General features: G+C 43.1%; 1 protein-coding gene across 1 annotated transcript in view; it reads left to right on the top strand.

The window, feature by feature from the left end:
* nfatc1 (nuclear factor of activated T cells 1) overlaps nucleotides 1-12,444 on the top strand; it is a 63,941-nt gene that overhangs the window by 50,302 nt on the left and 1,195 nt on the right. The window contains exons 8-9 of the mRNA XM_029731396.1: nucleotides 2,005-2,137; nucleotides 4,796-5,386. Of these exons, the coding sequence (XP_029587256.1) occupies nucleotides 2,005-2,137; nucleotides 4,796-5,386 (724 nt within the window). The remainder of the gene's footprint in view (nucleotides 1-2,004; nucleotides 2,138-4,795; nucleotides 5,387-12,444) is intronic.

Here is a 12,444-nt window from a genome sequence, read left to right as displayed (position 1 = left end):
ATTACAACCTGTAATTTAAATTTATTTTTATTTGGATTTCATGTAATGGACATACACAAAATAGTCCAAATTGGTAAAGTGAAATGAAAAAATAACTTGTTTCAAATTCAAAAAAAATAAAAAAATAAAAAGTGGTGCGTGCATATGTATTCACCCCCTTTGCTATGAAGCCCCTAAATAAGATCTGGTGCAACCAATTACCTTCAGAAGTGACATAATTAGTTAGATTGCACACAGGTGGAGTTTATTGAAGTGTCACATGATCTGTCACATGATCTCATATATACACCTGTTCTGAAAGGCCCCAGAGTCTGCAACACCACTAAGCAAGGGGCACCACCAAGCAAGCGGCACCATGAAGACCAAGGAGCTCTCTAAACAGGTCAAGGACAAAGTTGTGAAGAAGTACAGATCAGGGTTGGGTTATAAAAACATATCCAAAATGTTTAACATCCCATGGAGCACCATTAAATCCATTAATAACATTTTTTAAGAATATGGCACCACAACAAATCTGCCAAGAGAGGGCCGCCCACCAAAACTCACAGACCAGGCAAGGAGGGCATTCATCAGAGAGGCAACAAAGAGACCAAAGATAACCCTGAAGGAGCTGCAAAGCTCCACAGCGTAGATTGAAGTATCTGGCATAGGACCACTTTACGCTGTACACTCCACAGACTCCCTAAACATATGGAAGAAGGTACTCTGGTCAGATGAGACTAAAGTTGATATTTTTGGCCATCAAGGAAAACGCTATGTCTGGCGCAAACCCAACACCTCTCATCACCCCGAGAACAGTATCCCCACATTGAAGCATGGTGGTGGCAGCATCATGCTGTGGAGATGTTTTTAATCGGCAGGGACTGGGAAATTGGTCAGAATTGAAGGAATGATGGATGGCGCTAAATACAGGAAAATTCTTGAGGGAAACCTGTTTCAGTCTTCCAGAGATTTGAGACTGGGACAGAGGTTCACCTTCCAGCAGGACAATGACCCTAAGCATACTGCTAAAGCCACACTCGAGTGGTTTACGGGGAGACATTTAAATGTCTTGTAATGCCTTAGTCAAAGCCAAGACCTCAATCCAATTGAGAATCTATGGTATGACTTAAAGATTGCTGTACACCAGTGGAACCCATCCAACTTGAAGGAGCTGGAGCAGTTTTGCCTTGAAGAATGGGCAAAAATCCCAGGGACTAGATGTGCCAAGCTTATACGCCAAGAGACTTGCAGCTGTAATTTCTGCAGAATGGGGCTCTACAAAGTATTGACTTAGTAAGGGGGGGTGAATAGTTATGCACACTCAAGTTTAGTTTTTTTGTCTTATTTCTTGTTAATTTCACAATAAAACCTATTTTGCATCTTCAAAGTGGTAGGCATGTTGTGTAAATCAAATGATACAAACCCCCCAAAAATCTATTTTAATTCCAGGTTGTAAGGCAACAAAATAGGAAAAATGCCAAGGGGGGTGAATACTTTCGCAAGTACTGTACTAATAGATGCCCTTCTTTGTGAGGCATTGGAAAACCACCCTAAACTTTATGGTTGAATATGTATTTGAAATTCAATGCTCGACTGAGGGACCTTACAGATAATTGTATGTGTTGGGTACAGAGATGAGGTAGTCATTCAAAAATCATGTTAAATAATATTATTGCACACAAAGTGTGTCCATGCAACCTATCATATGACTTGTTAAGCCCATGTTTACTCCTAGACTTATTTAGGCTTGCCATAACAAAAGGGTTGAATACTTATTGACTCAAGACATTTCAGCTTTTAATTTTTGATTAATTTGTTTAAAACAAATGAAAAACATAATTCCACTTTGACATTATGGGGTATTGTGTGTAAGCCAGAGACCAAACAATCTAAATGTATCCCATTTTAAATTCAGGCTTTAACTCAACAACATTTGGAAAAAGTCAAGGGGTGTGAATACTTTCTGAAGGCACTCGGTTGCATCTCACTATGGATGGCATTGCCTTTGACTTTATATTGCAGACATCTCTTCTCATTGAAATCCCTCCTTATCGGAACCAGAGGATATCCAATCCTGTTCAGGTGAACTTCTATGTGTGCAATGGCAAGAGGAAAAGGAGCCAGTACCAGCACTTCACCTACATGTCTGCCAATGGTAAACTCTCTTTCATTCTGTCTGTCTCCGTCTCTCTCTTTTTTTACCCAGCACCCTATCCCCTACTCCTCTTTTGTCTATCCTTGTCCTTTCGTATCCCAGACCAATAACAAAACTTTAAGCACAATTTTTACATCTGAAGAAAAGAACACAAACATTCTGTATTCCGTCTTTGGTGGTTTTCAAGTAAGGAACAAAGCGATGGTTCGCGTTATTCCCATTGTAAAAATGGATCTCCATAAAATATATCATTTTCCATACCTGCAGCTATAAGAACACTTGGAGTGGACTGCACCAGAGTGGAAAAGGGGAGGGGAACACTGTTTTTTGAATAGCCAAACTGTTGCCAGACTAAATGAAAAACGCCACACCAGATCAAATGTAAAAAAATAAACACTTCTAATTGCAGCCGGCTTGGAGAAAGCTAGTATCCAGTGGGTGGTTCAAAGCTCTGATTCAACTGCGGTCCCAGTCCTGTATGTGGGCGCTGACGTGCCTCAGTTGCTTTCCCCTCTGAAAGTGCAGCATTGTCCTCAGCCTCTGGTGAGAGTCAGAGAGGGGGGAGAGAGGGGACACTGGGCCTGGTCAGTGTCTCTTAAAGGGTTAGACTCAAGTCTCTTCATTAAACAAGCTGTCTGGACAGTGTGGTATGTGAAGTCATGCCACACACTCTAGTAGTCTACACATTAGGTCCAGACAGCTACAGTAGAAGAAGATTTGATATCCCTCCAAATTATGTGGATTAAGCCTACACCTAATGAGATGGAAATGACTGTCGCTTATAATTATTTTTTTTTACTTGCATATATCAATAAAACCTGCAGAAGTACAAACATTTCTGTTACAGTACACTTACCCAGGCATTTCTAACAGTACTGTTATTTCAGCAACATCACATATTTTTATTGCGGAGATGCTAAGGCACACTCAGATTTTGTGGTAACACAAACATTGCACTTATCCTACTCATCTGTGTGTTGTGTCTGCGCATTAGTCTATCCTGTCGCTTGCAGACACACTTCCTCCTACTGGGTCTAAAATAGAAGCGGTTTGCTATTGTAAACCTGCTGTTGGCATGACTCGTCTCATCAGAATTCACCTTGTTCACTTGACAGCGGGCTCAGCAAGGCTGGGTGTTGCAGGATGTAGCTTGGTTTCACTCGTTTTAGGTGTGCAAATCGAGTTTAGTTTTTGATGCACGATAAATCTCAGGTTCAAAACCGGTGCTAACGGTCGGTTGTCAGTGGACTGCGGCATCAGCCGTTAAACGAGATTGACCGAGAATCATACAGGAGGAGATGTAATGTTCAACACGTGTGGATCTTGTTGAAATGTAATGTTCAACATGATCCACACAGGAATTTGGTATTGGTAGCCAAGGGCTGGGAACTGAGAACAAGACAGTGGAGAAAGGGCCCTTCTGAACTCAACCATGGTCACCACAAGCATAATCATTGAAATCTTCAAAGCATTTTGCAGGCACCATTTTGTTTCAATATTGAGCCACGTCTTGAAATATTGGGGTTTGAAGGAGCAATCATAGCATATTTGGTAAAACAGTTTTTTTGTGTTTTTTTGAGAGAGCAGGATTGTATTTCATGTTTGGGTACAGTATGAAACTTCTGCAGCAGCAACATATTTCATAATGCACGTTTATAGGATATTATTGCTGAGGTCTGATCCAAAGAAAATAGCCATTTTTATTGTAGAACCAGCTGGAAGTCTCTTGTGGTGATGATTCATCCCCTTTTGTCTCCCTTTTTTCATTTTTGAATATTTTCAGCAGGGTGGAAAAGACACAGAGTCTCATTGATGAGAGTGTTTGTTTGGCTGTGGGTATCCTAGCCACTCACTCACTCACACACTCACTCACTTATTCACTCACTCACTTATTCACTGACACTCACTCACTGACACTCACTCACTCACTCACTCACTCACTCACTCACTGACACGCTCACTCACTCACACACTCACTCACTCACATTCTCACACTCACTCACTGACACTTTCTCACTCACTCACTCACTCACTCACTCACTCATTCACTGACACTCACTCACTGACACTCACTCATTCACTCACACACACACTCACTCACTTATTCACTCACTCACTTATTCACTGACACTCACTCACTCACTCACTCACTCACTCACTCACTCACTCACTCACTCACTCACTCACTCACTGACACTCACTCACTCACTCACTCACTCACTCACTCACTCACTCACTCACTCACTCACTGACACGCTCACTCACTCACATTCTCACACTCACTCACTGACACTTGCTCAGTCACTCGCTCGCTCACTCACTCACTCACTCACACACACACTCACACACTCACTCACTCACTCACATTCTCACACTCACTCACTGACATTTTCTCACTCACTCACTCACTCACTCACTCACTCACTCACTCACTCACATTCTCACACTCACTCACTGACACTTGCTCACTCACTCGCTCGCTCGCTCACTCACACACACTCACACACTCACTCACTCACTCACTCACATTCTCGCACTCACTCACTGACATTTTCTCACTCACTCACTCACTCACTCACCCGCGTACACTCGACAGAAGATCGAACCGTATGTTTATTCATTTTACTCCTTTTCCTCTCCTTTTTCTCCTTCTTTCAGTTCCAATGATAAAAACGGAGCCGAATGATGACTACGACCCCCCTCAGGTGTGTCCCCAGCGTGGCCCTGGCCTGGCACTTCGCCCCAAGCCCTACTACACCCCACAGGTCATGACCTCCATTATACCCACAGAACTCCGGCCGTGTGTGGGGGGCACCTACTCCGCCTGCCAACGGAGACTGGGAGGGAAGCCTTCCTCACTGTCCTCCTCATCCTCCCCCAGCACCAGTCCCAAACTGCATGACCTGTCACCCACCACGCCCTTCTCCAAGTGCCTGTCAGCAGGCCCATCCCAGTCTCCGATCCCACATGTCTCCATCATCCAGGAGAGTCCTGGATGCTACCAGCCGCAATCTGTCCTCTACCCACCCAGTAGTGCCTCATCCTCACCAGGCTCACAGCCCTCCACCCCTGACACCAACTGCCTGGAAGCCCCGTTCTCCCCCACCCACTGCCTAACGCCGCCCCAGCCCATCAGTGGCAGCTCCAGCCCAGTGACCCAACAGAGAGGCAGCCGCTCCTCGAGCCCCACGTTGGCCATTAACATCAAACAGGAGCCAGAGGAACTGGACCAGATGTACCTAGATGATGGTGAGTTATTAATCATAAACCTCTCCAGATTATCCTAATGCACTGTGACAATTAAAGCCACCATTGAAACATACAGTAAATCATATTATTGGCATATTGTAAATCATTTTTTGTGTAGCTAGCTGCTTAGAAGCTATGTAAATGCACACTTGATGTAATACAATACTATGGTATGCTACTATCAGTCACTATTTACAGTAATTGCCTTCTCATGAACTTAGTGAGAAAGGCATTTATGATTAACACCCTCTGGTCCTAATTCCTCCCACTGCTATCAGCCGACTAGAACAGGGATTTACCGTTAGATCATAGAACCCTGGTAGGTCTGTGGTTGAAATATTGTACTTTGAAGCCCCTGAATAATGGCCAGGCCTTTTAAAAGTCCACTGATAAAATAAACAACTCTCCTCTACCATTCCTCCCAAGCAGAGTGCAAGCTGGGGAATTTTAGAAACCCAGTTTTATGATCTCACTGGTCTGGGATTCTAGCATTCACCACCACTAAGGGTTCTGGGCTGTGTGCTGATTTGCAATAAATGGGATAAATGATCTTCCCTGGGGTTAGCTAGACAACAGTGCTGCCTGGCCCCATATCAATCACTGGGAGGAAACCATCCTTCAGACCTGGAGCTGGGAGAGTCGCTAACCAGCAGCTATCAGCAGCAGTAAAAGTAGAGTTCTTTGATGTGATCTGCACCAGACCCCAGCTGAACTGAACTGAGCTCAAATGTCTGGCTGGGTTGGGCTGGGCCTTCCTAGCCCTGGTGGATTGGTTGTTATGCTGGAGCTACGCTCCAACCATTCTAATTGCCCCCTTCCTGCTAACAGTCTGGTTAAATAACACACTGACTGAAGTTCTGTTAGGCTGCTCTGTCTGTCTAGGGAAATCAAGCAGCAGAGCTTATATTGTAGTAGGTTATTCACATCGCTCCTCTAATAATCAAGTTATCACTAACCACATTTATCAGGAGTTGTGCTTCTCTTGTACACTTAGTGAACAATGGTGGATTTGGACCAGGAGAGGTATAATTACAGTAATGTGGACAGGAGTTTTGGCACGGTTACATGTGGATTTAGACCAGGAGAGGTATAATTACAGTAATGTGGACAGGAGTTTTGGCATGGTTACATGTGGATTTGGACCAGAAGAGGTATAATTACAGTAATGTGGACAGGAGTTTTGGCACGGTGACATGTGGATTTGGACCAGGAGAGGTATAATTACAGTAATGTGGACAGGAGTTTTGGCACGGTTACATGTGGATTTGGACCAGGAGAGGTATAATTACAGTAATGTGGACAGGAGTTTTGGCACGGTTACATGTGGATTTGTATTTTATTGACTCACTAAGGTGTGGTGGTACACTAATTCATTGTCGACCATGCTCGTTAAAGTTCACATAGACAAATATAATATTTATTTTTTTGGACTAGTAACTTATTCTGTTCAATTAGTTTCAGCACTAACAGGAAATTTGATTAGTGAAAATTATCATTAGATTTGGCCGCTGAAGTCATACTTCCTAGCTTTTTATTAGTTTAAAATGGTGAGATACAGTATATATATTTTTCATTTAACTAGGCAAGTCAGTTAAGAATACATTTGTATTTACAATGACAGCCTAGGAACAGTGGGTTAACTGCCTTGTCCAGGGGCAGAAGGACAGATTTTTATCTTGTCAGCGCGGGGATTCAATCTAGCAACCTTTCGGTTACTGGCCCAACGCTCTAACCACTAGGCTACCTGCCACTCCATGTGAATATCTTAATGGAATGTCCATACATTCAATTTTAGTGTGAAACAAAGCTGTATACAACAGACCTGTAATATTTTGACCCCCATGCTTAATAACTGTCCTACCACACCACCAAAAGGTATCCCTGACTTCCATCATCCCAGTATCTCCCTCACCGTGCTATCTTTTAACCTACAGTCTCAGGATCCCCCCTGTCTGTCTACCATTTCTCAGATTCTCCTGTAGGAGGTTCCAAACCTCTTACCTCATGGAAACTCTGACTAGGCCACGTGGCTATAAAAGCTACTGACTGGAGCTTGTGCGTTCTGGATGCTGCCTGAGCCTGCTGCCACTGTGGCCTGAGGCAGTGGAGGAGTAGAGGACCAGGTCACATAGTGTACTGTTACTGTAAAGTCACAGCTGAGAGCCAGGGGTAGTAGAGGAGAGAGACCTGAGGGAGAGGAGGGGAGGGAGGTTAAGGTTATAGCTTTAGATTGTGATTCCCTCAACATTTCGGTAAATATTCTCAACCTAAGGAAGGAAACAAAACTTTTGCGGTTTTGGTTAGGAGATATGATGTGGCTTTTGGATGACCATGATCCAATATTGAATATGGTCCAGCCATGTGGCCATATTCTGGAGGACGTGTGTGTACATGCGTGCGTGTCCACCACCCTTCCTCACTGTTTCAGGGCTTGTCTTTTTCTGTGAATACACGTTCCGCTAGCGGAACGTCTGCTCCAATATCCAATGATGGGCGGGGCGCGAAATACAAACTCCTCTAAAATCCGAAAACTTCCATTTTTCAAACATATGACTATTTTACAGCTATTTAAAGACAAGACTCTCCTTTATCTAACCACACTGTCCGATTTCAAAAAGGCTTTACAGCGAAAGCAAAACATTAGATTATGTCAGCAGAGTACCCAGCCAGAAATAATCAGACACCCATTTTTCAAGCTAGCATATCATGTCACATAAACCCAAACCATAGCTAAATGCAGCACTAACCTTTTATGATCTTCATCAGATGACACACCTAGGACATTATGTTATACAATACATGCATGTCTGTTCAATCAAGTTCATATTTATATCAAAAACCAGCTTTTTACATTAGCATGTGACGTTCAGAACTAGCATTCCCACCGAACACTTCCGGTGATTTTACTAAATTACTCACGATAAACGTTCACAAAAAGCATAACAATTATTTTAAGAATTATAGATACAGAACCCCTCTATGCACTCAATATGTCCGATTTTAAAATAGCTTTTCGGATGAAGCACATTTTGCAATAATCTAAGTACATAGCCCAGCCATCACGGGCTAGCTATTTAGACACCCAACCAGTTTAGCTTTCACCAAAATCACATTTCCTATAAGAAAAATGTTCTTACCTTGCTTGTTCTTCGTCAGAATGCAGTCCCAGGACTTCTACTTCAATAACAAATGTAGGTTTGGTCCCAAATAATCCATCGTTATGTTCCATCAAGACGTTTTGTTCGTGCGTTCTAGACACTATCCCAACGCTAAATCTCGGCCACGAGCATGACGCAGAATGTGACAAAAAATTTCTAAATATTCCATTACCGTACTTCGAAGCATGTCAACCGCTGTTTAAAACCAATTTTTATGCAATTTATCTCGTAGAAAAGCGATAATATTCCGACCGGGAATCTGCCTGTCTGTATACTGAGGGAAAAACCGAAAGCCGGGGGCGGGGCGGGTCGCGAGCGTAAGGCTTAGTCCACTGAGTGACCACTTAGCTTTTGCTCTCCTTTGTTTCAGCCAGGGCTTTGAATTACGTCATTCCTGTTTTTCCCGGGCTCTGAGACTCCATTGGAGACGTGGGAAGTGTCACGTAACAGCAGAGATCCTTAGTTTTTGGAAGAGATGTCAAACAAAGAAAATAAAAGGTCTGACAGGGTACTTCCTGAACAGAAGCATCTCAGGTTTTTGCCTGCCATAGGAGTTCTGTTATACTCACAGACACCATTCAAACAGTTTCAGAAAGTGTGGAGTGTTTTCTCTCCAAAGCTAATAATTATATGCATATTCTAGTTTCTGGGCAGGACTAATAATCAGATTAAATCGGGTACGTTTTTTATCCAGCCGTGAAAATACTGCCCCCTAGCCATAAGAGGTTAATAGGTTTTAAAGGTGGTAGTTAGCATGTTAGTGGACCGGTTGTCCTGTAGTACAGATGTATTGTGTTGACAGAAACACTCGTTATTGGCATGGTTGTTGACGCTCTGGAACCCTTAATGAGGCTAACAGCGCTGATCTGCTAATTGTTTTGTGAATGGTGTGACTGACTTTGTACCTCTAGCGGTTCAGAGTCATTGTTTTCCACCGTTCCTTCAGTAGCGGTCCTTGCCATTCACACAAGAAATTCCCATCTGGATTGTTTGCTTCGAACGACACAGAGTTTTTCAGCATGTCTCTATCGCAAGACTCTGTATTGAACATCGTCATAGTAACCAGTTCCACATGCTACTGTCACTTTCATACGGGAGGCTATTTTTAGCGTTTTGTTGAGGGCGGGGAGCCTGAATCATCCGTAAACATACACAGATCAACGGTTCAATTTTTTCAATTAGATCCCTCACATGAAATGTGGCAACAGAATGAAATGTAGTCCATGGCAACAGACATAAACAGACAACGGTGTGGGCTTGGTGGGGGTAAGCCGTAGTGTTTTCTGCTTGTAGTCAGTGGGTCAGCTTGCTTTTGCAGTGTCGAAATGAACAGACTCTGATTCAGAAAGGGGGACATTGCTCTTGTTACAGCGCTATAGGATCTACCACCAACATAGTTGGTGTTAAACTCAACACTTACATTTAATAATCAATCCCAGATTTAGATTCATGTAAACTGCTGTCAATCTTTTTAAAATACAATGTTTTTACAGATGTATATTTTCTATGTTCAGCAGATATCTAGAACCTATTGAACCATATGTGGCATATTTCTGCAAATCTATTCAACCTCCGTAATCCATCCACCATGTTGGTCATTAAATGGGCAGGTGATGATATGGCGTGGATGTTTCTGACGTGTTAATGTCTCCGATTTATGTCTGACATCATGACTTGATGTATGTACTGTATGTATCGAGACGTTGGAGCACAACTCGTCCCTGGTTGTTTGAGTTTGGAAAAGGATATCCCATAACCTCCAGATGCGGAGAAGGTTAATGCCAGATCAAACAGACGACTGACGGCCGGGCCAGTGGACTGAGTTCTGGGAAGGACACACGTGGCAGGGGTTGGGGAGAATAAAGTGAAGGGGTTGGGATCCATTTCGGGATGTGGTTATTTCTTCACTTTGTGGTTAATGGCTATTCTTTTTGAAAGGCCAAGTTATACACCTTGCTGCTGACAAAGACTAAGAAGTAGTGTGGGGCTCTGAAGATCATGTTGAAATTAAGCTATGCACCTTGCATTAGAAAATGTCATGATGTAAATTTGACTTGCACTGAACCTAAGTAGAGTTGTTAAAGATTTCAATCAAATTCAAGCTGAGGCCTAGTATGGTACATTATCCCCACAGAAGCACAGATCTTCCATATTACTGAATGGGAATACTCCAAGGTCTCCCTTGAAAGATGGCTAGCCTGCTCTCCTAGCACATGCTTTGCTAATATCTGAAAGATGGGCTTGGAAATCGTCTGCTGATGATGTATTACAAAGATAAAACTTTAGCACAGAAGTGAACCGTTGGAAACTGGATAGCCATTTTTTTCTAGATCCACTATTATGGCAGATCAAGAGGTGATTTAATGTACCTGAATAAAAATGCCATAATTCCACTAACAAGTATCTGCTCTTGCCAAGTTCCTCATGAAGTCACATTGAAATACACCCCTGTCCTCAAAGACACGTAATGGTGTGTCTGTGTGTTTCTATGACACACACGTATGAGAGCTCTACTCCGTCATTTAGCCAACACAGATCGTTCTCCTATTTCTTTATTCATAGCAGTCAATCAGCTGGCCAAACATATTAACTTTATGTCTAGACGACTTGACGGCTCAGATTCAGGGAAGTTTGTACTGTACTCTGTAGCCATAATAAAAGAGCTTCCCTATTATCAAAATTCAAGTGATTTGTCTTTGAAATCCCTGAACATGTTATGGAATGCCTCTTTAGTTCAGTTTATTGGTTGCTTATGTGGGTCTCGGTTTCTCACATTCAGCTCTGTCCTCTGTATATTTATACCACCGGTTGTGATCATGTCAAATGAGTTTGACCTGCACATTGTTTAGACCGCAAATACTTCTCTCTAACATGTAAACACCTCTGGGATTTTCCTCCGGGACCAGCCAAACACTGCTAGGCACACCCTGTCACTCTTATTGTGCAGGGAAGTGAGGGAGAAGGCTGAGAGGAAGTGGCTGTGTCAGGGCTGGGCCACACAGGGAAGAGCTGCACCGCACCACAATAGATGAAAAAGCACCACCCCATTTTTTGGGAGGGAATCTCACAATTCCAGGCTGCTTTTCCAGGCCCCGACTCCTGGCTGTAATGGGAGCGAGCTAATGCTGCAGGGCCAGTGTCCGGTCAAAGGGAATTCCTCTGTAGGCTCGTGGGCTTGGCTTCCACCACCAGGCTCCAGGGGTGTTCCCCTCATTCATTTCCTATCTGGCTGCTATCTGGTGGAGCTGTGAGACACATCCTTGGCCTATGGCTAGATCTGAGTCCAGGAGGAGCTGCCGCCGAGGTGGTTAGAGACTCAGTCCCAAATACCACCTTATTCTCTATATAATGCACTACTTTTGACCAGGGCCCATAGCGCTCTGGTCAAAAGTAGTGCACTATTTAGGGATTATGGTGCCATTTGAGATTCAGACAGAGGACAGAGGCTGTTCAATGATAGTGGTGCTGGTTCATTCAGTACTATTAAATGATATGTCCTCTGAATTAAAAAAAAAACTATCAAGTAAGGAATTTTCCTCCAAGCTCCTCAATCAGGTGTCTGTGTAAATGAAAAGAAGTGCCTTGTACTATTGACCCTTTATCCTATCCTATCATCGTCATAGGAAAATAATGTTTATTTTTATACAGATACTGAAGCAACTATAACACAGATGGTGATTCGGTCTCACAAGTAATGAAGGGGCATAGCTTGTTCTAATATGAAGGATACCTTTTCTTGCTAAAAGCTTTAGGTTATGCAGATGTTACCAGATTGTGAAATATTGCCAGATTCCAGATCTGATAAGACTTGCCAGAAAAAGCACTGTAAAGGGAGAGTCAGGTCCTCTTGGTGAGTCTGACACTGCTGGTTCATGGTGGACTCCTCAATCAAGATGGCTG

The sequence above is a fragment of the Salmo trutta genome, chromosome 34 (assembly GCF_901001165.1).
Source record: "Salmo trutta chromosome 34, fSalTru1.1, whole genome shotgun sequence".
Classification (NCBI taxonomy): domain Eukaryota; kingdom Metazoa; phylum Chordata; class Actinopteri; order Salmoniformes; family Salmonidae; genus Salmo; species Salmo trutta.
Note: the sequence above shows the minus strand (reverse complement) of the source record. Positions and strands in the feature narration are given on the sequence as shown.